This window comes from Lytechinus variegatus, chromosome 2 (assembly GCF_018143015.1).
Source record: "Lytechinus variegatus isolate NC3 chromosome 2, Lvar_3.0, whole genome shotgun sequence".
NCBI classification, from domain to species: Eukaryota; Metazoa; Echinodermata; class Echinoidea; order Temnopleuroida; family Toxopneustidae; genus Lytechinus; species Lytechinus variegatus.
Genome location: NC_054741.1, coordinates 66094948 through 66121450, shown reverse-complemented (window position 1 = coordinate 66121450; position 26503 = coordinate 66094948). Strand labels below are relative to the sequence as shown.

At 37.1% G+C, this 26503-nt stretch overlaps 1 protein-coding gene across 50 annotated transcripts; it reads right to left on the bottom strand.

Annotated features, from left to right (window-relative positions):
• Positions 1-310: 310 nt before the first annotated feature.
• Positions 311-26503, bottom strand: LOC121408698 (RNA-binding protein cabeza-like). 50 transcript variants are annotated; one of them, XM_041600249.1, is made up of 18 exons: positions 26423-26503; positions 20155-20185; positions 19694-19784; positions 18709-18883; positions 17727-17981; positions 16129-16194; positions 15903-15968; positions 14373-14423; positions 13794-13871; positions 13301-13400; positions 8817-8881; positions 6472-6534; positions 5469-5572; positions 4974-5103; positions 4144-4366; positions 2886-2936; positions 1945-2021; positions 311-1435 (listed from the first exon to the last, which is right to left on the bottom strand). In XM_041600249.1, exons 1-18 carry the CDS (start codon positions 26436-26438, stop codon positions 1182-1184), a joined length of 1896 nt encoding a protein of 631 aa, XP_041456183.1. In that variant the 5' UTR covers positions 26439-26503; the 3' UTR covers positions 311-1181. The 50 variants fall into 50 exon arrangements, with proteins under 50 accessions (XP_041456183.1, XP_041456186.1, XP_041456184.1 ...); XM_041600252.1 differs by having other exon boundaries at positions 8841-8881; XM_041600250.1 differs by having other exon boundaries at positions 14373-14420.

Below are 26503 nucleotides of genomic sequence, written 5' to 3'. Positions count from 1 at the left end.
CTTATGGGGGGGAAGGGTCAATTTGATGGGATCAGATCTAGTCTGCGAAAGTACAATCCATGTGAAATTTTGTAAACGTGTCGACTCAATGTCACTAGGTTGGGGCATATTTTTCACCAACTAATTTCCTTAAATCCCATCCAAATGATTTGTTGAACCACTTTGTCTTGACATTTCTTACAATGCCAGATCAGCTCATCAAAATGAAAGATGTGAAGAATTATGATTGTGAAAAAAAAAGTAAGCAAATTTTGAAAACTCAGATAAATTGCTAGATAATTGCAAGCAAAGAAGAAAATGGCAATCTTTCTCAGGAATATAACCACTTTTACTTTATTCTACAACGAACATTAACAATGACATATTAAAAATAAGGAAAAAACAGTTACAATATACATGAAAACAAAGCTCAACTGTAGTTACTGGAATAAAAACATTCAGCAATTTTTTTTTAGAAAAGTTCCCTTAAAATCTGTGTAATTCATTCCTGAAAATAACCAATCTTACTCCAACAGTGATTGATGCCCACACATGGTATTAAGAGAAATCTATTTTCATATCATGTAGTGATGGAAAGTATATTTTCTCTATTACAAACCCACAAATATAAGCAACTAACCTCTTCAAAAAAGGTGAATATCCCACACCTGCCAATTTCAGTCAAGAATGGGGGGGGGGGGGGAGGGGGAGGAGAGTTTGTGAAAGTTGTGAAATTACTATACAACACTATAGATTTTTACTCAACAGCTACCTGACTTTTTTTTAAATAAAAACTGCTGTTGTTCTCCAAAAGTATGACTGTGCCTGATAAATTGGGACAGTTGGCAGTTGTGTATCTGGTCCACAGTTGAACAAGAGTGATATTGGCTTTGTTTGGTATTTAAGTGCACCTAAAAAACTTACATCGAATCGAACCATGATTACAATTACTTCTGTGCTGACGGATTCTATTTCGATAAATTGCATACGACAATAAATTTGAGAACTTTGAGTGAATTAAGGTACACATTTCAGAATATTTACAGCCTTGGCACAAAGCGAATATCACAAGTTTGGATGCCCACAGAAGCTTTCAACACTTCCCAGTAGATGAGATTAAAAGTTGGTTTCGATCCATTTAATCGTTAAAAACGGTCAGTTGTGCAGTGTCCATCTATACACAGGGTAAAACCTGAATGAATTTAATAAGGTCTATCCCTCCTATCTCTTCTGTCGCCCATTCTATCACCGCCCATCTTGAAGCCTGGACCCCCTGGTCCTCCACGCCCACCACGGAATCCACCTCCTCGTCCTCCTCCAAAGCCTCCACGACCTCCACGATCACCACCGAAGCCTCCACGGCCACCGCGATCACCAGGTCCTCCCCGGTCACCGCCGCGACCACGGAATCCACCACCACGGCCTCCTCTCATGCCGCCACCCATGTCTTGGCCACCTGTATAAAGAAGTCAAATGATAGATACTAATTAATATTGTCATAGTACTTACATCTTGACAGAACCATTTTTTCTCATGTACATAAACATATATTTGTTACAGGCAAAAATAACCATATATATGTAAAATTGTCTTAAAATTCAATTCGAATTGGCTTGGATCAATCATATTTTTATCAGTTTTCAGTATTTCATGGAGGAACAAAATCACTGTGACTTTGGAACTTCATATCAGGGGGGCATTTCATGAAAGGACTTGTCGGACGTTTTATCCGACAAGTCCCATTTTATCCGACAGTTACCATAGGAACAGTGCCTTTCAGCCAATCAAATTCATGGAAAGATGTCAGATCTAACAACTTGTTGGATGAAAATATTGATGAAACGCTCCCCTGGTTGCCCAAATTTGATCTCAAAAGAAAAAAAAAATCCTGAACATCACATATCATGTTACTAATGTAATGTGAGAACGGTCAGGAGAGCTGAATGACATGACACATGAACTTACCACCACCACCTCCTTCCTTGGGAGTTGAACATCTGTTACAGTTTTGTCGCCATCCAAAGTTTTTGTTGCCACAATCACTGCATTATAGAAAGGTGAGAAATTAATGACACCATCTAACTGCATGGGAAAATGGACCACTACAAACATATTTAATCTGGAAGCAAATTCTACCAGGACTCATGGAATACGTTAATTGAGGAACTAGGGCATTTAATGCAAACCATATTGACTGATTCTAACAATTGATTTGTATGTTTGAGTGTACATTGTAATCAAACACAAAACTCAATGATCAAGGGCTTAGCTTCTTGCCCTTGTTTTCTAGCAATTATTAAACACATATTCCTGATCGTTAGCACAATACAGCAGTCTTTCTGAATTGTTGTATGCCTCATGCACACCTATAGGAAGAATACAACATTAAACATAGAACAAGACTTATAACAAAATAGGTTTGCAATAGAAAACAAATATCAAAGATTATTGGTTGCTGGCTAAGTTGTCTTTTTTTAAGGATACACATGAGTATTACAGACCCCCATTCACTCACATGTTTATATCATAGCTCATCAAAAAATCATTAAAAATCAATCCCTCGATAGATTTTGCTTTAATTCACTGACATAAGTCACAATTAACAGTACATTAAGACTTGATATGTTAATCAGGTACTTGCCCAGCTCAATCAAAAGTTAAATGGCCTGAAAAAAGATTACTAGTAACCATAATTTTGGCCAGTTCATGGCCAGAAAACCAGAACTGCATTGTGGGTTAAAATAATTAAAATAAATACAAAAATGCAGTCTAGCCTCCCCAAACGCCTTAATTATGAAAGAGTATGAATGTAGCATTATCTCTTTCGTTTTTCTTTTGACATACAAACATTTGATCTATTTTTAATGAATTATTTTAATCAATAAACTCATGTGAGCTTTACTTACGCCTGTCCAGCATGCTTTGCGCGCGGATGAATTGCTCTCGTGTGCGCTGTACTGAGGGTCAAATGACAAAAAATCAAGGAGTTTGGTCTCAAGAGAAAGAGTGGGATTGATACCTTGCATTCAATATCTAATCTGACTAAACGTGTTAAAAGAAAACGTCTCTTTAGACATCCCTCATTTTAATGCAAAAATGCAGTGCTCCATTCATATATTTTGTGCGCTTCCTATGGTATTGCAGCTACAAGTTCTACTTGCTTGATGTCCATCAATGGGCTAAACATGTATTGTGTGAATTTATAACTTCTTGTTAACATTTATTACCTTTGTATTCGCATAAAAATAAACAAAGTAAATAAAAGAATGTTGATAACAATGAGTGTAAGCATTTCTTATGCTCATTTTGCCTCTCTTCCTCATTAATTTGGAGGAAGGGGGGGGGGGGGTGATATAGGCATCAACCCTGCCCTGCAAAGCAAAAACTGTGGTATTAACCGGTGTACATAGAGGACCACACCAGTTATTTTACACCCGTGTTAAATTGGTGGTGTTAGTGTTACACATATAGGTGTTATTACAACACCTTTTGTTGTTACATTTACTCTTTGGTGTTATGTTCCTAATCTCTAGGGTGTAATCTTAACACCTCAGGGTGTGGTCCTCTATTAACACCAATTGGTGTCAGTTGTAACACAGCAGTTTTTACTGTGTGCTTACAAGCCAGGAGGATGAGGTATGTACCCCGCCTCAGCCCCCCCCCCCCTCCTGTAGCTTTCAACAAAGTGAATAGTATCCAAGTGCGCAATCTATGATGTATAACATCTGACTGAGACAAGTTTATGTATTTTAATGTTTTGTTAATCTTTCTTTCTCTAAATTTTCTTGCTCTAAATATTGAAAATAGGAATCCTGATGATAATTAGAAGTTATTCATCATTTTGAAATCCCTACTTGTTTCATTTCACACTCTCAAACCAACCAGACCTGATCTCCTATTGGCAGTAGAAACTCGCATTTCTGCATGATAAATGATAATAAGCATTGAATATACATTTGAAAGCGTCATTTCAGCATCGTAAGCGATAAATGCACTAAATGCCGCGTTACATACTTATCAAATGTTGTTAAACATAACCTATCACTTTGGATTGAATCAATAAAGAATGTTACTGAAACAGAACTATAACTTAATGTTGACTATTTAAGTACAACTATCTGCAGATGCCATCCCTTTGCTTTTATACCTTCATCCTATACTTACGAGCATTCCCAATCCCCATCTCGGTGTGAGCCTCCACCTCCGCCGGGTCCTCCCCTTCCTCCTCCACGTCCGCCACCACCACGGCCTCCCCTATCCATGCCACCGCGTCCTCGTCCACCCCTATCGAAGCCCCTTCCACCGCCGCGACCTCCACGGCCGCCACCTCGGTTGGCTGGACGCTGTGCAAGTTCTACTTTGATAGTACCGCCTGCGAATGGCTTGCCTGCAGGAAAAAAATACATCCAAAATGACGAAAACCAGGATAATATCAAAACCGATATCTTCTTTCATTCAAATTAGATATGAATGATTGAGGAATTATATCAGATGGAGAGAAAAACAAAACCCCATGAGGTGTGAAGAATCAACAAAAAAAATTGGTGTATTCCATCTTCTTTCTCACGTGCCCTTGTGGGGGGGGGGGGGGGAGAAAATATGTGATAAATTTTTCAAGATCTGGTTCTTGACAGATGAAAAAATATATAAGTCCATTACCAGAGCTGCCAACCTGAAAAGGAACATTTCAGTATTATTGAAGCTGAAAATCAGTATTTCTGTGAGGAAATCGGTATTTTCAACAAAAAACCCCCATAGGACCACACATACACCTGAAACTTTAAAAATCAGTATTTTACATGAAACTATCAGTATTCTTCTCACTTTTCAGTACTAAATACTGAAAATCAGTGCTACTTGGCAGCTCTGCATTACAGAATCATGTTGCATTTGATCATTGTAGTGTGAAGACGATTTCTCAGTATTCCAGTTCCACACTTGGAGAACATTGAACACACTCTCGGGCACTGTTCTTTCAAGCACGGTACACTCACCATTGAACCATTCAATAGCAGATGTGGCAGTATGGGGATCATCATAGGTAACTGTGGCCTCTCCTGTAGGTTCATGTGTTTGCTTGTTCCTGTAGATCCAGATCCTATCCTTCTGGGTTCTCTTGTCAAGCTATCGAAGTTTAGAGACAAAGAAATAGAATTTGAACCATCACAAATATATATATCCTCAGTAACATACCCAAAGTGCTTCCCAAAAATAGAATTAACAAAAGGTTATTTTGCTCTCCGACTGACAAAAGACCAAATGTTGACAGTATGCTTCAGAACAGTCTCTCTTTTTTAATGAAGATTAAATGACCACATATTTCTAAATGAAAAGTGAAGATTATTTCCACTTCTTTCAGGAAACAGAATATTTCTCTAGTACCTTAATGCACATTCTCCAATGGCAATATATTTATTGTGTGCCAGAGCTCCTTATGTTCCCCTGTAAATCAGCTTAGCGTCAGTGTATTGTTTTTACTGTGTATTTACCTTGATGATACCAATTTGTCCAAAGTGTTCCTTGATCTTGCCTTCATCCACAGCATTTGGTTGCATCCCACTGATGAAAACAGTGTCGTGTTGTACTTCCATTTCTGCTCCAAGAAAAATAAAGATCATATTTTGACAATTAAAGATCTACAAGAACACAATTTTATGAATAACAAAGCTGATATGAAATATGAATATATAAGGACAACTTTATATCTACATCTGAAGCCAACAACAATGTTGAATGAAACATGTTGAATTCAAAACAACATTGGCTACGCAGGTATCATAACTTCCCCTTCCCACCCTAAAGGTAAAATACTACACAAAATAAAAACTTGTTTTTAAAGAGGAAAAAGAAAATTCAAACAAGTTGATACAATGTCTGACAAACAGAAAGTTATGAATTTTGAAGAGTTGTATAAGTATTGGTAATCACTACACCCATGGAGAATTCAAAATGGCTGCATATATATAGTGCCATAGTGATGTAAGGCAAGGACTACTCAAATAAATAGACTAAAAAAAGTTTTACTTCAAATTATATTTTTCTTACATTAGGACATATAACAATATACTACTGCCACACCAGGGAATGGGTACTTGGGAGAAAACCACAAATCACTGATAATTAAGTACATTGCCTCTAGGAAAGTTGTCCTTGCCCCTTGTCACAATTTACTTACCCAGTTGCCAATTTGAAATCTACAAAGTCTTAGGGATCTCAATTTTAAAGCAGCCATAACATTATTTCTTGTCTGATTTCTTTCAAACTTTCACCATTCTGTATTATTTTTCTCCTTTCCAACAACAGCATTTTATAACCAAGGCTGGATCCCCCTTTAAAACACCTACAACAAATTTATAATTCATACATGTAGAAAGAACAAAGTAAGCCAAACTTTCTTGAGAAAACATTTCAAGGAGCAAAAAACATGGTTTGCTCTTTTTTTTTTTTTTTAAATATGATCAAGTATATTAAAATCCAACAATTCAAACTGACCTCCTCCTCCTTTGTTGTATCCGTTGTCAGAGTCTCTGCTGCCAAATCCTCCGCCACCATCACCTTCAAAAAGAAAAGAAAATTCAACCATGGATTAATATCACAGTAACATTAACTTTTTTACAATATATGGTTGCTGCAGAGTTCAACATTCAGTACCTATAAGAAAGGAGTCAAAATAAATGAGTTAGTAATGCAGTTGTGTGTGTCAGTTTTTTTTTGTCTTTGTTTTCACCTTTTTTGGTTGCAACTTTTTTTTTTAACCTTTTAAATCCTTTTTTTTATTCTTTTTTTTTTCGAATTATACAGGAAATATACAAGAGCATGCTTCATTAATCACTCCACGTTGAGTGAACAGATCTGATAAAATCGCTTGCAACTACCTGGCATGCCTAATTTTCAAATGCATGTTTTCTTCCTGCATACACCAGAATACCATACCAGCAAAATGCTTTGCATTCGTAACGGCACCTCTGTCAAATATTTTACATGATGTTTGGAAACCAATGACCATCCACATTTTTTATTTGCCTAAACATAGGCCATTAATGATCCATAAAATCATTCTTTGCAAAACCTTGGCCACTGACAACTATCCATACCAGATCACATGTACTTAGGAACTGGCAAGTTGCTGCTGTTGCTGCGCTGGTATTTCTAACAAAGTATATTTTTCTTTCAATTCAAACACTACCATCCCATTTACTCAATACTGTCTTAGAAACTCAAGTTTATCATACCCCATTTCTTAGAGAGGCAAACATGTATAAATAAGAGAAAAGTCCACAGTAACATGCTTCTACCCGATGACTCCCATCTCCCCCCCCCCCCCCTCCCCATGAAGAAAAAGAAATACTTAACCATCAAATGATTTTTCATTAAGATCTATTTAAGAACCTACATGATATATGCTCATAGTCTTCCAATTCATGTTTCTTGTTCTCATTGAATATCAGAAGAGTCAATAGCCCACTTGCTCTTCTAAAGTTCATATAAACTGTCTGTACTCTGGCGTTTTGACCAAATTCCATCAATGGACACAATACGCACAGCTCTTATCAACAGTTTTTATTCTCAGCCCTCTCTGTCCTTGTTGGAAGAGAAAATTCTTGGCAAATTTCTATTAACTGCATCTTATTTTTGTTTCCTTGCATAATTATCAATACACACACCGAACTTTGTTCTCTTGATATATTATCAACTAAACTATAAAATCCCAAAGTTTCACAAACCAAGTAAATTGTACATGATCCCATCAAACTCATTTCTACACAAGATTATCATTAAGATGCATACATTCAGTGGGGAACCAAAAAAAAAATCCTGTTTGTCCCAAAATATGATACTGCATATCACAGGTGTAACTCTTTTTATGACTGTTAATTGTTGTGATTACAATGTTTGTCAGAAGTTTCTTCATTCTTTTATATTTCAAATACTTGTTTATGCTGGCGAAGTGTATATCACTCTTGTTACTACAAATGCTGCATTTACTTGAATAAATACACCAGAATAACACCAAAACGTCAGCACTATTTTATCAATTCTCAATTGGCTGTCATGCACAAAGTACTACTTATCCCAATTAATTTGAATCAATAACTGCAATTGTTGGCAACTACTACACGTAACGCAGCGTATAACACAATTCATTTTACTTCTGACATTGCGCATTTAAGTATGTTTTTGCATTATTATTGTGCATGAGAACTTGTTCACCTTTGAACTCTATTTCACCTGTAATCAAACAATGAATAAAGTGTGAACATTTGAAGAAATCTCTGCTCCTTGTCGATTACCACATGCTGTAAAAAATAACAATTTCAAAAACACTAAAACACATAAATAAAACTTCATATACCCACAATCAACCATCCCTACCTACCCAATGTAAATTCAAATCTTAGAAAAATTGCCAATCTTAGATGCTCTTTTTTCTTCTTCTCCAAATCAATCTTTGAAGTCAAACTTACTCTTAATTGAATTCAGGGGAAAAGTAGCTAACTTGGCAGGTTTTTTAATCGCTCTCAACCAATGAATCAGGAAAATTATTGAACCCAAAAATATTGTAAGCAAAATAAACATCAACTCTTAATAATGTTGCAGTACTATACCACATTCTGTGAAACATGTGATTTATATTGCCAAAATCAGAAGCTCCATTTGAAAAAAAATAGCCCTATTAAAATATCAAAATTGATTCATCATTTAATATTCTGATTGACCCATCTGACCAGAAAATCTGAGTGAAGGACTCTTTCTGATTATCATATTAAGGTATTCTTTTTTGAAGTTATCTTTCAAGGAGAATTAAAATATGAATGTAGAACACATTGATGACACACCTGAGGCGGGTGACCTAGACTTACCACCATACTTATTGAATCCACCCCTGCCGCCACCGCGATCACTGGTTGTATAAATAAAGGGGAAGTTGATTTAGAGCGAGCAAGAGCTTAGGAGAAAGGGAGCATTCTATACCCCATTGAGGTAAAGCTCCCCGGTCTCACGTTAAGCATCTTTACATTCTTCACTACAGCCTGAATCAGCTTCAATGTCTTCTTGACAGTACCCGGTAGTGAGAAACCAAGATCAGCTGTTCAGGATTAATCAGGCAATGTTCATATACAATTTACAAGATTACGGATCCAGTACAAGATTATGGATCCAGAGAGGCTTATTCTGAAAATATACCTTGCAAATTTAGCAACCCATTTTATTCTTTTCTTTTTCTGTCCAAAATATGAGTTTGATCGTCATTGCAAGTACAACTTCCTGACAAGGTACCATCTCTTCTTTCATAGGATATACAGGATCTACAAAAATAAACCTCTCTTCACAAGTTGATCAAAATTTAAAGGGTTTCAATTCAAAGCTGGTCTGAGGCATAGCTACTATGTTTGATCCTTATCAACAAATAAGGTAATAGCAAATGTTTGATACTGGATATTTTGAAGAAAATAAAGATTCCTATCACAGAGACAAAGATAAGTTTGTCTTTGAAAGGAGCTATCCAATAGCTAGCAAGACACAAAAAGCAACGTAATTGTAAGGTGTGGTTTACTTGTTATACATGTTTACTCTAACATATTTTGTACTTGAGCCTTTGGACTATACTCAGAAAAAAAACTTTTTCTACATTACGCATGTAAACCTTGCTGGGTGATTTTAATAATTTGATCTAATGGAAAGAATTACCTACTTTTTAAAATAATAAATGTCAAAGTGGCATAAAAATACACATTTTCACTGAAAAAATATCCTTTTGTTTGATATATAATCTACTGATATCACCTGAACACAAGTAAATTTATGTGGTACTGTTAAAGTTGCACGATCCCTGGATTCAGAGGGCACTGTTAGACATACGTATAGGCTGCGGACAGCGCCAGCTGCATGTTATACGATGGATACACAGATGCCATGTTCTGAACACCCAAGATTTGACAATTTTCAGTTCGCGTATGCTTTGGTGGCTGTTTGAAGATCATGGCAGGTTGGCTCCGCCTCCTGCTGTGTGAAGTGAAGTCAGCAGATGATACGGCTAATGCCGATGTAGCCAAAAGCAGCGTAGGGTATGTATACTGTGGATGTGTGCACGTGCTGCGCGACAGGCTGATGATTGACAGCTGCATGCAAACTACGTTGATGATCTTCATAATGAAGATGGCGGGCGGCGAGTACAAAAACATCCAACATTGCCTGGGATAGTGCACCTTTAACTTAACTGATTATTCTACAGATGTGCTTCTAATACACACACATATTTTTTTTTTAATCATTTGAACCAGGGCTGAGTCATTACAGGGTTGTTTTTTTAGATAAAAACTTTCACATGATGCTATATTTCAAACCTTTTTTCAATCAACCAAGTACAGATGTTTAAAATTTGCAACAGAATAAATGGCAGTAGCCATCCACTGGGATAATAACATTACGGTCGATAAATTCAACCAAGAAAATTGAGAAATCCTGCTTGGTTCTACTTTTCTACATCTCTAATTGGTTGACGTAAAGTTTTAAAAATAGGATCATCAGAAAGTTTATATTTAGAGTGGTTGATATTATCTTCCTTGATGACACTGAACTTCTTTATCTTTTTTTTCTTTGGTCCACCAGTCTGGAAGAAATTGCATCATAGACAGGCATCATCTTTCGGTCACAGATGGACTGCCCACTTTGACTCAGCCCTAATACGACTTAAAAATTTGAAAAAAAATTAATACCATTTTCATGTTCTTTACATGTCAAATGTTCTAAATGGCTGTCATTTGATCATATTTTACTTTATACCCAACAGGAACTGATGGGTGCTAGTAAGTTTGGTGCTGATATGCACCAACTTAAAGTTATTCTTTTTGAAAAACCTTTAAATCAATAAATGTATAGAAGCTTTAGCCCCAAATAACTTTACCCCCATGTTGATGAGAAATTATTCTGCATACATAATTTTAATCATAATAATTGAAATGGAAGAGGAACTGTTACTGTGAGAAAAAATACATTACACTCATTTTCAACATTCGAAATTAACAATGTGAAACCCATGTGTATATGTTGATGTTAACATACTATATAAAGAAAAAAATATTTCACTAAGTACGTGTGTATATACGTTCAGGTTGCAAAAAAAAATACTGTATTAAAAATGTACATTTGAGACATACATGTACAACCATAATTTAATTACTAGAACCAGCCAGTTCAATAAATCTAAAAAAATAAACCCTTTGACAAAACTTGTGTCTTTGTCTCTCTCTAATCCTAAAAAAGCTCCAGTTCAAGGTCAATGGGTCAGTATACAATAGAAAATTCATACCAAAATAGGTCAACATCCACCTCAAAAGGAATCCGAATTTTGAAAAAAGGGGGGAAAAACCCTTGTGCACAGTACATTCAAGAAAGATATATTATCACTTGCATAAGATTTTCAAGTAGATCTAACTCAGGTGTCTAATTGCCATAAAACCCTTGCTCTGTGTCAGATAACATCACACCTGTGCAAATATAACTTTCCTGCATGAGGTGATGCATGCAATACCACATTATATGTGCACATTTGTCTAATGTTCATGAAACTAGATTCCACTCCGTGTGATGAACACCCGTAGCTGGGTAACTAGCAACTACATTGTGTGAAATTCAATATGAAAACTAGCACTTCACGAGTCCAAACAGATAGTTACAGTTGTAGATCTGCAAAATATGAAGTAGTGTCAAAATCACTGGACACTATAAAAGTGAAAGTCACACTTTTCCTACATTCCGATCATTTGAATACACCATAAATGGATGTCTAACTCACTATCTATGCACTCTTATACACCTGCCACCAAATCAAGGCAGAATATTAACCCTTACTCTCCCAGGAAGGGAAGGGGGGCAGCGAAACAGGGGACCATTCACCGCACAATTGTTTTTACCGCATCACTCACTGAATTATTACGTTCTCGCGCATCTTCTGAGAATCCCTGAGATACTGTTGTAATCCACAAAGTAAAAAAAATTGATAGTCAGGAGTCAGAACTTTTGCACCTCCTAAGAGAAATACATTCATATAGATAGAATGACAAATGAAATGGTAATAACTGATCCAAAGATGAAAACAGAATCCGAAACTCGACATTTACTACTGACCCATTTCCAATGGAGTTCTATGCATAACCTTTTCGATAACACTCATGGTATAACCATGTTCTTACTTGTACACCAAGGATTTCAAACGTCTTATACTGTAACTGTACAGCACGTTTGAAAAGTAACATGCCATTTTCTTTTAATTCTTGCAAAACACCCTTTTCATTAGTCTGAAACTTGGCTGGTTCTTTACATTAATAGAAGTAAAAAAAAAAATTTAGATTAGCTCCTTATGATGTTTAACATATACTTGACACTACATTTTCAAACTATGGTGAAACCTGAAACGAGAAACCATTGTAATGTTGTTAGACAAACCAATCAAAACAAGGTGTTGACTATGATACATATTACTTGTAACAGAAGACATGTATGAACACTGACCCTGTACCAACGGAAATAGGAACAGGACAGGTCTGTCTCATTCAATTTGTATTTACACCCGAATTATTCCTAGAACTGTTCTAGATTAAACCACGCACACACATGAATCAATGTATCAGTCTTATTTGCTAGTGTAACACTAGTTCTTTGATAATATTTCCCCTTCTTTTTTGTGCATTATTGTTTTTTTCATTCAAGATATTTATGATTTCGTGTATGCACACACATGAATCAATGTATCAGTCTTATTTTCTAGTGTAACACTAGTTCTTTGATTGATAATATTTCCCCTTCTTTTTTGTGCATTATTGTTTTTTTCATTCAAGATATTTATTTATGATTTCGTGTCATGACTCAATAAAAAACATATGAAACCCACAAAGAAATAAACTGAAATAAAAACACCTTAATTACACTGTAACTGATGAGGGACTGTAAATTACAGAATTAGCCCTTTTTCACATGCAGACATAACTATGTAGTAGAAAATACTTAAACCTGAAAAGGGGCATCCTGGTATTTGGAAGATGCACCTATTCTCTATTTTGTTTTGTAAGTCTTCCAAGATACAATCCTGAGCCACTGTACCTTTCCAGGAGCCCTTTGCATAAAAGTTACAATTATGCTAACTTTGCCATCCGATGTCAACTACCATGGTAACGCTGATCAACAGCCAATCAAAAGCTAGGATTCCATGGTAGTTACCATTGGATGGCAAAGTTACCATAATGGTAACTTTTATGCAACGGGGCCCAGGACCATTACAACACATGCAAACTTCCAAAATCCTACACGGATAGTTACTCACCCAAATCCACCATCGCGACCGCCACGTCCTCCGTAACCGCCTCCACGGCCGCCATCATCCCGACCTCGGTTATATCCACCTCCGCCACCACTCGGCCCACCTAGAAATCAAAATTCACAGAGTCAAACATTTACTTATGCAAAACCCAACCTACATCATATAATGTGGCTATCCAGGAATAATGTCCCATGTGCCATGAGTTTGAAAAGCACTGCGGGTCTTCGTTGAAGTGACTACCAAATTATGTTAGAAATAATTCTTAAAATCTCTTCATTACTGTTGCCAAAGTTATCATTGCAATCCAATTTTATGACATTAAGAGGACATGTAATTTGAAAATGTGAAATGCATGCATGTAGCTTTTAACATACACTTACCATCAGTTTATTTGAAGAATACACTATGAACCATTCTTATCCAGAATATGTCCATTTTATTAACCCTTATTACCACATCTTTCAGTAACAGATTGCACCCGATGATGTAGACTTACCCTGAGGAGGGGGTCTGTATCCGCCCCCACCACCACCACCACCTTGTGGCCCAGGCCCTCCAGGTCGCTGGTTGAACCCTATAAAAACACCAAACCACAAGCTCTCACCAAGGCTGAATACTTGGCTACTTTCATCTATAATACTTGTAAATCTCTATCTACTCTACTTGTAAATCTACGGCTAGATACAGAGAAAACCAACCATGTAATTTTAACCATTCTAATGATCTTTTCTTAGCTTTATTCATCCCCTTAATATTCAACAAACATGACCGTGTCCATACATAAAACTCGTTAACACAATACCTGCAGATTCTATCTCCAGTTTATTTATGTCTTATGATAATACTAATAGCATGCATCAAATTATCTTACTTTATGGTGTCTTTCCACACAATATTTGTACTTTAACTTAAAATTATACCAAAAGACATTCAAAAGAAAGGTTAACGGCCATCTAACAATCTTTCTACATATTTGTCATGTGACTACAATGCAGCAGTGTGCTTTGGAAAACATTAGGTCAAGTCAAGAGACACAGGCTCAATGTGGATGACCAAAAATGATTGTGCAACTCACCGCCTTGTTGATATCCACCACCTTGTTGGTATCCACCACCACCACCACCACCTGCAACATAACAAGATACCATTTCAAATGATAACATTGACCTGTCAAAAGACATGACTCATGTACACTAAGTTATTTTCCGTTTTTATGCAGTTTTTATGCATAAAAATATTTTCTTTCAAGATTTTTTTCCCCATAAATATATTGTCTAATCATCAAGGCTGGGGCTAATAATCTAAAGATTTTTATTTTTAAACTGAATTAAGCCTAAAAAGACTGGGGGGGGGGCTGAATCAGCCCCCCCCTCGACATTTTTCGCGATAAATCCGCCGCGCAAAATTTTTTGACCGCGTCGCTCACTGACTTTTTACTTTCAAGTCTCGCGCAACTTTTGAGACCAAAATTGTGACCCCCGGGTACGCGGTTCGGAAATTACGCAACATTTCGTAAGTGCATGCACACCCAAAATTACTCAAAAACGTGAATTTGTGTACAAATCCAATGCAAATAGTGTTTTTAACCAAAATTCATAAATGTATCATTATTTTTCCTTTTACTGCTTAAAATCAATTAATTTTATCTTTTTTATGGTCCAAATAAAGTCCCCGACAATTTCCATTGAAAAAACAATAAAAAACAAAAAGTCGAAAAACAAAGAAATACATAAGAAATTTAGAAAACAATAGAATACATAAGAAAGTAAATGTGATGTTGAAATTTTTTTAAATAAATTTGATCAGATGCCTATCTAGAGTATGTGAAACAAAAATTAGCATTTCAGGGGCATTATTTTATTAATTACAGCAAACTTATGATTTTACGCATAAATTAGCATAATTAATCAAACATGAGATTTTTGCAGAATTTGATGTTATAGTTTTGTAGATAATGCCATGGGTAACGCGTGTGCCAATTTTCGTCGCGATCGCGCGATCGACGGCCGAGATCATAAGGGGGGGGCTGAATCAGCCCCCCCCCAGTCTTCTTAGGCGTCGAAATAGCCCAGTCTATTTAGAATTAAGAAAATCAAATCCATTCATTCTAATGAATGTCCAATTTTCCAAGCAAAAAAAGTTTAATTTTTAATTTTTCTAAGAAAAGCGCATTTAATATCATTTCCAATACAATTCTTTAACTATCATTTCCAATATCTTTAACTATCATTTCCAATATTCTTTAATATCATTTCCAATACAATTTGCATACAATTCTTGGAACAAAGATTTTGGATTAAGTGATTGCATTATTTTCATTTGTCTCTTTCACAAAATAATCAAAATACTCAACACCTGTTTACACATAGCAACACATAAACAAACGTTATATTCAACGAGGTATAATCGTCCATAACAACATCAATAAACAATGGCATGTTCAATGTATCCTTTGACATGATCATCGCCACATGATGCATACTCCGTTCTCCAATGGAATCTGCAAATGTGAACATGCCTGGTAGTATAAAGCATAGTTACTGAAAAGCAAAATGTGATCAAATGAAGCACTGGATTGTAGCAAGATGGGCATGTGTGAACAAACCTGACTGCTGGCCTTGCGGTTGGCTGTACCCTCCGGAGTTCTGCTGCTGCTGCTGTTGGTAACCACCTGAAAGTGTGAACAGGGATAAACATGGATATTACCCGTTTTGCATGCATGCAAACTTACAGCTACTACAAATGAACATTTTAGAGCTAAGATAGTTTGAGGAGTCAAACATGATCCAGTGATGGATTCGATTATACCGGAAGGGCGTGTGGTAACAAACCTGACTGCTGGACTTGTGGTTGGCTATAGCAGCTGTTGCCTCCCGAACTCTGTTGTTGATAACCACCTGAGAACGTGAACATCGATATAATAAACAATTACATATCTAGCATGTATGGGACTTACAGCTTCTATCAACCATCACAAGGAATTAGAGCATTAAAGAAGAATGAATGTAATTTGTTAAATATCAACACAGAAATTTTGCTGGGTACAGATTCATTGAAGAATGTGGCTAAGGCGAGGCGTATGAAGTCATATTAGAGCTCCTTTTCTACTCTTGTGACGAACCGGGATGCACTGGATAAGTTTTCAGCATCTGAAGTGGATGCTACAGTACAAAGTGGTATGGTGTTAGTCAAAGGGAAATTGTGTGTTAGAGATTGAAGGACAGTCTATTATGCTTAGAAGAAAAGAAATCTGAAAGCAAGAGAGAAATATAATTTTCATTGAGAAGGGTTGTATTTTTCAGAAAAAGGTATTAGTTATTCAGCTGTTCTATCTAATTATGATATATTCCATTTTGCGAGGATGCCAGCCCATTCAAAATTTTGAGAAAAAAAATTAAGTATTATCCAGTAGACAATTTTCTTTTTCTTTTGGGGGGAGGGGGTGTATTTTACCTATAAGATACATACAGTTTTTATATCAAAATCCTACAATTTTTTTTTGCATCTCTGAATATAGCTCAATTTAATGCATAACAATAATGTTTTGGTCCAGTGAAATCACAAACATATGAACTAAAAACTTCTGGTCCAAACATTTTAATGATATCAGAATGACACTCCAAAAATGTAACAATTTGACTGGTAAAAGGTCAAGGAAAAATGTGAAGAGAATAAACACTGCAGAAATCACAAATGGGCAAAGATTAGTAGAAAAGGAAGATACTCAGGTCTCTTCATCTACAATTACTCTACCAAAGAAGAACTCTGATTAGAATCCCCTGCATGTCATCAATATCCTCATACTCATTTGTGTTAAATACAGTCAAGCTTACAGAATCACCTTCATGTCAGTTTATGTCAAAAGTATTATTCCTAAAATCCCTATTTAGCCAATGTTTGGTACCCTGCTCCACTCTTCTTCCTTTTTCCCCCTTTTTTTTTTTGGGGGGGGGGTCTTTTTTTTTATTTCGCCATGCAGCTTTTCATAATATGCAACACTCAAGCAATTTCAGCCGATAAAATTTTGAACGATAAGCGAGTTTGACTGTATGACACATCTTTCAATATGTTGCTGTATGATAATGACAATCACGAATGAGAGAATGATGGAGGCCTTAGAGTAGAGATGCCAAAAATCCATCTTCCTGAAATAGGATTGAGGATTTAAAATGACATGGGTAATTACTTTTAACACACTTCTGTACAGAGCGATGTCACAAACATGCTATACAAATGAAATTTCCATAACAAAATATTGTAAATCTTTAATGCAAATCAAGGATATTATACCTTAACATTTCCATTTTATAATTTTCTAGGAGGAAGTGGTCATTTATGATGAAACCTGTAATATAAAGTTTGGGTAAAACATAATATTTCAAAAGGGGAAGAGTTGGCATCTCTGGAAGGGCTTTGCCATTATCCTCACCTTGTGACTGATCTTGACCATACTGTCCACCACCACTACCACCACTTTGATATCCACCACCACCACTACCACCACCAGACTGACCTTGGTTGTAACCACCACCTCCTGGCTGGCTCTGCTGTTGGTAGCCCTGGGTCTGCGGCTGGGCTGGGGGTTGGCTGTAGCTTGACTGGCCACTGGCTGGCTGGCTGTAGGCTGGCTGGGCTGCTTGGGGCTGGGCATATCCTGTGCTGGCAGTGCTCTGTTGACTGAAGCCTAAGACAGAAAAGATAGGTAAGTTTAGGACGAGTGAACAAGAATGGTGTCCACATCCACAAATCATGTATCTTAATACGCCTCTTCTGACTGCAGAAAAATTATGTATTGTTCTTAATGCCTATGGTGTAATGAGGAAAAGGGCTTGAGATAGGAACATCATACGAGAACAGGTTGACAGGAAAGACATCCTGAATCCACTCTCCATTCCGATGGTCAGCAATGGGGAGCAAGTGCTGTATGCACAATGCCTTTAAATTGCATAATCATGTAGTCAAATTTAATTAAAAGCTAGAAATTTCCAAGTACTTGCCATCGAACAACAAAACTTCATCAAAAGATGCATAAAAGCATCAAACTGAATTGGTGTAAAGATTTTGTACATGTACTTCGTCATGTCATCCACAAGTATCTAGATGACAAGATAGCGGTACATGAATTTAATTTCTGCAGCGGGAACGCCAGATCAGTCATTGATTAACTAATCTGGAGCAGGCTTTTAGCCTGATCTGCAAAATATCAAATAAGCTGAGTTGATCCTAAATCTATGTGGATAATATAGCACAACTGACACAATATCAAAATATCGACTGTCAAAATACCAAAGTATTGGGGCACTTTTCATCGGTTAAGCATCAGGATTGTCTCACATTTCACATTAAAATAACATTGTTCACTTAAAGACAATGCTTAAAGGAATCTCCATTTTTTTTCCTTTATTACGTACCAGTAGAATATGACTGTTGTTGCTGCTGTGCCGCTGGCTGAGTAGCGTATGAGGTGGAGGAGTATGCTTGTTGACCTTGGGCTTGTGGTTGCTGAGAATAATCATACCCAGTGGAGGCCTGGGGTGCTGCTGCTACAGCTGCTGGTGCAGGGGCTGCTGCTTGACCATATCCTTGCTGCAAATAGAATAGAGGGGGTGGTGTTAATAATTGATAAGCTCAAACCAGCTGTACTATAGCATGGCACCATTAATTTTGGAGGAAAAGGGAAGGAGAATGGAAGACAAAACTTGACCCCTCTTAAAATGAGACGAGCCAGTTTGATTTGAAAAAGGGCATGGAAAATATCTAAAATTCACAACTGATAAATCTCTCGGTTAACTACCACTTGTAATGGATGGTACCAGGATGGTCTGACCCAGTCAAGAAAGTACCAACATAGTAGTGGCATTTCAAGTGCGAGCATTCTGGTCCTTCATAGTTTACATACGAAACCAATGATAAACATGGTTTAGCATACTGCACAATGCAGGGTCTGAATGTAGAGACTTGTACTTCTCAGTGACTTTGGAGTCTAGTCTCCTCCACCCAAAAGAATAATTTGTTTAAACATCAGTTTCCAGTCTCTGTAGAATAGTAATCTTTGTAGGTCAGGTATCTAACCATATGCCTAAACCACAGACAATGGACTTAATAACTTCAGTCACATTTGTTTCAGCAATGAGTGCTTTAAACTTGCTACTTTTCCCTGATAATGCATGAATACCATTGTACCAAAGAACCCACCGTTTCTCAGAGCCCTAGCTAAGCAGTCGTTTATCATGGACAAGTTTCAATAAATTGTGAAAACCATACAGGGTCTAATTCACACAAAAAATAAGCAGCAATTTAAGGGCCAACTTTCTTATTGCTTCCATAAATTATACAATTCAATACATGAAAATTAACTGCAAGATCAATGGCCAAGCTTTGTTCAAGGTTGCTTACCGCTGCATACTGTCCTGGTTGTTGGTAACCACTGGTGGCTGCAGGTTGAGCTGCTTGCTGTTGATATCCAGTAGTGGCTCCATACCCATACCTGAAAAATGAATTTCAAAGACCTTAACTTCCAGTTGCACAGCAGTGATAAGATCATAAAATGAATTTTAAAAGAATAACTTTTCCCTCAGGAGCCATGGCGGAATCAGAAGTCATACGGTAATTCCAGCATATGTTGAGGCATCTCATCATCGGGATTATTCAAATCATTTTTTAAAAGTATGTACCTAAGCAATACTTAAAAAAAATTAATAGTCAATATTCATACTATGAAGTTTTTTTTAGAGTTAAAATAAGTACTTGTACTGCACATATTTCCATAATTGGCATAATGCCATACCAGCCCCCCCCCCCTCCAAAAATGCTACAAATCAGAAAAATGTCTTTATCATTTCCTCTCAGATACTTACGACTGTTGGGTGGCGCCATAACCAGCGTATTCTGCAAAGAAAACAAAAAAATACTTTAGCGTCACAATATAATGTATAAATTTTTATTTCAAGGAGCAATAAAAATGCTAATTTTGAGTATATTTTTCACCATGTACATGTACCATCTTTAAGATAATACATGGAGAAGTCCACCTCGATCTACAAAAATATGCCTCAGAGAAGTAAACACGATTGAGATGCCCTCACGATTCATATCATTATCAACTACACAATTAGCGGACTACTCTTTCCCAATACAATCACCCGTTAGAACAATCTCACAGAATTATCACTTCAAAAAGCTCCGAAACCTTCAAATTCAAAGAGCAAAAAGGCCTTCCCAAACCCATCAATACCACCACCTCTCGTCAGCCCCGAGTAACACTTCCTGGCAAAGGACTATGGGGAAAACAACTACATGTACAAGACACGCTACTGGTGTCAAAAATCAAAGTAAAAAACTCACCACATGGTATACTTTCATTTGGTCTAATGCCATTCTGTCTAAAAACAAGTTGGTCCAATAGCCATTTAGTCCATATATGTCTATTTGGACTAAGTGTTAAATTGTGCAAAATGAATGAAAATGAAACGGATATAAACCAACTGGTTAAGAGACAAAATAGTGATTAGACCAAGTGAAGATTGGACCAAATGGTACACGAAATGTTGGATAGATTGGCATTAGGTTCTCGACTAAATGAAAGTACCGTAAGTAACGGTGTATTAACCGCACCCCCAACTTTGGACTAAAAAAAAAAAAAAATCTTCTCACATTTACATGCATATTGAGGTACGAAGAAACAAAATCTAAGGTTTTAAGATTCCAAAGTATCCAAAGAGATTACCGGTATGCGGAAATATGCTGTTCTTGATCAATTCATCTACAAATGTTAGAAAGAGAGAACGGTCCCGACAATATTGGCAACTTACACACTCACTCACCTCACAGTCACAGCGTACACACACAGCACTGCCATTACATTGCAAACTACGATACAGTACCAGTCATGCCAGTACATCTTATCAAATTATGACCTGTGTCTTTCCCAGCGTAGGAGGAAGAAACATTCACATTTCATGCATCACAATCTCACAATCACTTTCAGAAATTTGATGTCTTAGCATGAATTTTGGATACGGCATTACAGGAAAATTCAAGAAACAAAGAAATTGACATTTTTTCCAGTTGTTTTTTACGGCTTCGTGCCGTCTCTCTCGTGCGTGGTTTACATGGTTTCTTATGAAAAGCAAACAGGAAGGAAAAAAAAACAAGCTGGCGCGAAACGGGACTTTGAATAGCGCCAGCTTAAGTCGCACTATAACCACATTACAACGCAATCTCTAAGCTCACTCAACTCTCGCTCAGCTCAGCGGTGACAAAATATTACCGAGTATGCTTGGGCCTTGGCGTCTCTTTTAAATTAGCCAGGGAACTTCACTACTTTGAATCAAGAATAAAGTAAAAATTAGTGTCATGAAGGTGGGTGCGTTTGTTATGGACAACATCTAATTAATATTGAATATTCGCTTCTCAGCTCATTACCCGCGGCTCATACCCCTCTAAACGACATTGCCTGGGTGGCTACGCCCGGCCACTCGATGTGTTGTGAACTGGCAGACATCGTACATGTACGGGAAGGGTTACGGCGGGCTGGCTCAGACCAGTCACCATGTATAAACCGCACCCCCGACTTTTGCTTCTATCCCGCCGAGAAAAAGGTGCGGTTAATACACCGTTGCTTACGGTAGAACATATAGTGAGTGGACAGTAGACAAATTGGCAATTGAAATTTTTAGTGCTATGCTTGTTGGATTTTTCTCTTAAAATTTCAAACAATTTTTTGTTGGGGTGGACTTGTTCTAAACATCAACGCTGGTTGGGTTCTGAATTAAGCAATGTACGTGTCCATCACCCATTCAATGAACAAGGTTATGATATTAAACCTTGTTCTCAGTTATATCTCCATGTGTGGCAAAATAAGGGTGGCAATGTTTGGCTTATTTTCTCTTTTTCTTTGGGACAAATGCTTGATTTTTTTACACTGACAGTTTCCATTACATCTATTCATCATACAACTTGGCTCTTTAGTAAATTTGATTCTTTAAATTATTTTTTTCTTAAAAATAGAGACCAAAATATGAAAATTTTCTTACAATATTACTTTGCACCAATAGAGGGCGTACATAAAAATATGACCCAAAATGAAGTTTTTGAGCGCTCTAGTGAATACAAAAATTATTCCCAAGTTTCTAATGAAAAATAAATTGCAACTGTTTAGAAATTTTGGTCACAAAATTTTGTAAAGTGTGTGCTACAACATTGGCATCCTACCTGTAGATTCCCCACAGCCAGGCAGGATGGTTGCAGTGAACAAGTGGCGTCCATAAAAAATACTAAGTATTGCAAATACCAAGAAAACTTATTGTAACAAATCTCCAACAAATCATCAAAATTAAATTAAAACTTGACCCCTAATTTGACCGAATGCCTGATCTACTTTAAAGTTAGCACATTTTACAAATTGCTGGAACTCTCAATTATCAATATGGTACTTTTTATTTTTATTCAATTTTTTTCTTTTTTTAAGTCCATTCTTTTTTAATTTTCAGATAAATATCCCTCTCTCAGTCACTTCCAATTTAATCTTTATTGTACACACCACCTAACTGCACAGCACAGGATTTTTTTTCCATCAAATCAAACAATTACTTTGTTGGAATGCAGAGATGCCAAGTTCAAAGACCAGCTATGCGTGAGATTTTCTGTGAATCTGAGTGAGATCACAGACATTGTGTACAATGTTAGCGATGCCACATCATTTTTAAATATCTACTGTATACATATGTTGTGACCATTCATTTTGAAGCTTGTGACCTGCTCTTCACAATAAGACTACGGTTTTTTCTTAATATATGCAAATTAGGCAAATATCTAATTAAATATGCACGCATATCATTAAAAATGTCTGCCGCTCATGCGGAATGTGTATTTGCCTTTGTAGTTTCACCCATGCTAGTGATTTTGAGATAATTAACCAACAAAATATGTCAATTGGCCCATTCTTTGATTAAACCAATATATAATATTAAAAAAAGAGTGTTTCATATAATTAAATATGCAAATTTAAAATACCATATATCTTTATGTAAATGAGGTTATGATGCAAAGCCAATGATACGCATATTGTAAACATGTATGTTAAAAATATTTCTTTTCAAACTACATGTATGAGGAAATTAACCACCAACAATATGTCAAGTGGCCTATTCCTTGATTAAACTATTATAATATATTAAAATTCAAACAGAATACATGTATTTAAATATGCATATGCAAATGAGATTATGATGCAATATAGTACAATATATGTTACAATGATGTTTGTTCTTGTGTATGGCATTTCATTACAAATAAATTGGATAATAGTATCATCATCAGTGATATGATGTTCAATTGCAAAAGAACAAATTCATAGAATATTATCTTCTACATGTACAAAAAGTGGTAAATATGCAAATGAGACGATTATGTAATGAACAATTCAAGTGCAGAAGTACTTGTCCAGCTGCATTCATTACCAAATTTATGCTTCTTCATGCTTTGTATACTGTATATTTGTATAATACAACTTGATATTATTTTTTATTAAGTACTAAAATGCAGTTTACATTTTCTTTTGTTTACATGTAAAAGCTCTGTACAATTCAGTTTATGCTTCTAACATTCTTGAAATGAAATACCATTATACTGATTATTATCATTATGCATGAAACTTGCCTGATCCCTGATCAATGAATTGGTCAGTGGTAAAGTATTCCACACACGTATCATCTGCATTTCAAAGATGATCGAATGTTCACTTGTGAAAAGATGTATTCTGTTATACTATTTTTCCCCAAAACAAGTATATTCAACATCGAGAATATTACAAGATCGCCTTTCTGGCCTTCCAAAGTGATTTGGTAAGGTTGGACAAGTAGAGAAGGCTAAAAAAAAAAAAAATTGGGTCGGGGGCCACGGGCCGGAATGGGGGGAGGGGGCCAGGGGCCGGTAAGGTTGGACAAGTTAAAGAAAGCTCTCCAAAAAAAAAATTGGGTCAGGGGCCATGGACCGGTATGGGGGTCAGGGACCAGTAAGGTTGGACAAGTTAAAGAAAGCTAAAAAAAAAAAATTAGGTCGGGCCACTGGCCGGGATGGGGGAGGGGGGCCAGGGACCAGTAAGGTTGGACAAGTTAAAGAAAAATAAATAAAAAAAAAAAATTGGGTCAGGGGCCACGGGCCGTGATGGGGGAGGGGGACCAGGGGCCAGTAAGATTGGACAAGTTAAAGAAAGCTAAAAAAAAAAAAAAAAAAAAAAAAAAAAAAAAAAAAAAAAAAAAAATGGGTCAGGGGCCCTGGGCCGGGATGGGGCGAGGGACCAGTAAGGTTGGACAAGTTCAAGAAAACTAAAAAAAAACAAAAAAAAATTGGTCAGGGCCACGGGCCGTGATGAGGGAGGGGGGCCAGGGGCCGGTAAGGTCGGACATATTAAAGAAAGCTAAAAATAAAAAAATAAAAAATTGGGTCGGGGCAAGGGGCCGGGATGGGGTGCCAGGGGCCGGTAAGGTTGGACAAGTTAAAGAAAGCTAAAAAAAAAATTGGGCTGGTGGGGGGGGGGGGGCAGGGGCCGGGATGGGGGGAGGGGCGGGGGCCAGTAACATTTGACGGCTTAAAGGTAGCTAAAAAAATGGGTCGGGATAGGTAGGGGCCGCCGGGCCGGTGACGTTGGACAAGTACCGATAATGGGTAGCCCTCCCCCCAAAAAAATGGGGTCAGGGGGCAAGGGCCAATAAAGTTTGGGGTCCGTGTTACAGGCCCCCCCCCAAAAAAAAAAGAAATAGGGTTGGGACGAGTAATAATGGCAATTATGGGTGAGGGGCGGGTTGCAAACATATAGGCCACGCAGGGGCCTGGGGCAAATTATGGAAGGGGTAAACATAGATCTAGACATAATAAATCAGGCAAAAAAAAAAAATGGGGCCTTGGACCATAATCAGGGTTTAAAAGGGCAAGAAAGGTACATCACCATCTGTTACATAATCACCAAAAACCAAACAACCCTACTCAACAGACTATACAGTCTCTGTATTGACCCTGAATTTTCCAGATTGGGGACAGTGCAAGCCCTTATCTTTCCCGCTGGCGGTAATTCGCGGTTTGCTAATTGGTAACAAGTTTGGTATCATTACAAAGCTTAGAATTCAAAGAATCTCATGATGCTGGGAGTTTTTTGGTTTTTTTATGTGTAGGGGTACGATAAAGGGGTCAAATCATTCATGTCATCATCAAATCACCATATCAACAAAATCTCAACAAATCATGATATCAAAATGCAAAAAAAATCGGATTTTTTAGACATAATTTCAGAGCAAAAGTACTAAACTAACGATTCAAATTGCCACAAACACTGGTGGAAGTCAAAATCTTGTGTGTCACATGATTATGACATGAGCAGTACTTTCCACTTTTGGCTTCTGAGATTCAAAATGGCCGCGCGCATCGTACGATCAGGCAGGTTTCAAGACACATTTCAAGTGCAAAATATCTGGCGATTCTAACCTCAAATCAGAATGTAAAGTGAAAATTTCCTATTTTAATTTAATAATCTTCGGATTTTTGTGGGTCAGAGTGTTACTGAATTAATATTTAAAGACTGGAAAAGAGTTTTCTGAGACCATGTTTTACACAGGGGCAGAGCATACCGATGCGAACGCGCGGCTGGTTTGGCATCGCTAACAATGTAGATGGGGATAGGCTGTGATAGTTGCGTGAGACAGAGATTTGAGGGGATGAACAAGAGTCCAAAATGCTTGAGTCTCACGCATAATGCGTGAGACTTGGTAGCTCTGGGAATGAATTTCAGGGTATGCACAAACATCACATCACACATCAGCGTGTAGCACCGCACTCACCACATAACACAGGCTCATGGCATTATTATATGCACGCTTACCTACATGTAGAAAGCAAGCGCACATAAAGTCAATTAACATGCACAAACGCAAACCAAGAAACACGCGGCCACGATCACGGATCAGTCACGGCCCGGCCCGGGTGAAAAATATTGAACTTCGCCTTCCAAATTACGACAAATAAAAATACACAGGGTGACAAAAGATGGTTTATAAAATTCGGCATGAACGAGAAAATTCATTTATCATGCAATGAAAAAGGTGTGTGGATAAAGTAAGTGAAATTTCTTACGAGAATCTGCCGACATGATGATCTGTACGGGTTTACAGGCGAGGTAAATGTCGGAATGACGCTAATTTGCATAATTAATTG

Bases quoted from the DNA above. Each gene is read 5' to 3' on its own strand.
- LOC121408698 (XM_041600249.1), bottom strand. The intron at 6,535-8,816 runs GTGTGTCATCAA...TTCTTTTTGAAG, and splicing joins GTCTAGGTCACCCGCCTCAG to GTGATGGTGGCGGAGGATTT. The intron at 4,367-4,973 runs GTGAGTGTACCG...TTTTTCCTGCAG, and splicing joins TGCTATTGAATGGTTCAATG to GCAAGCCATTCGCAGGCGGT.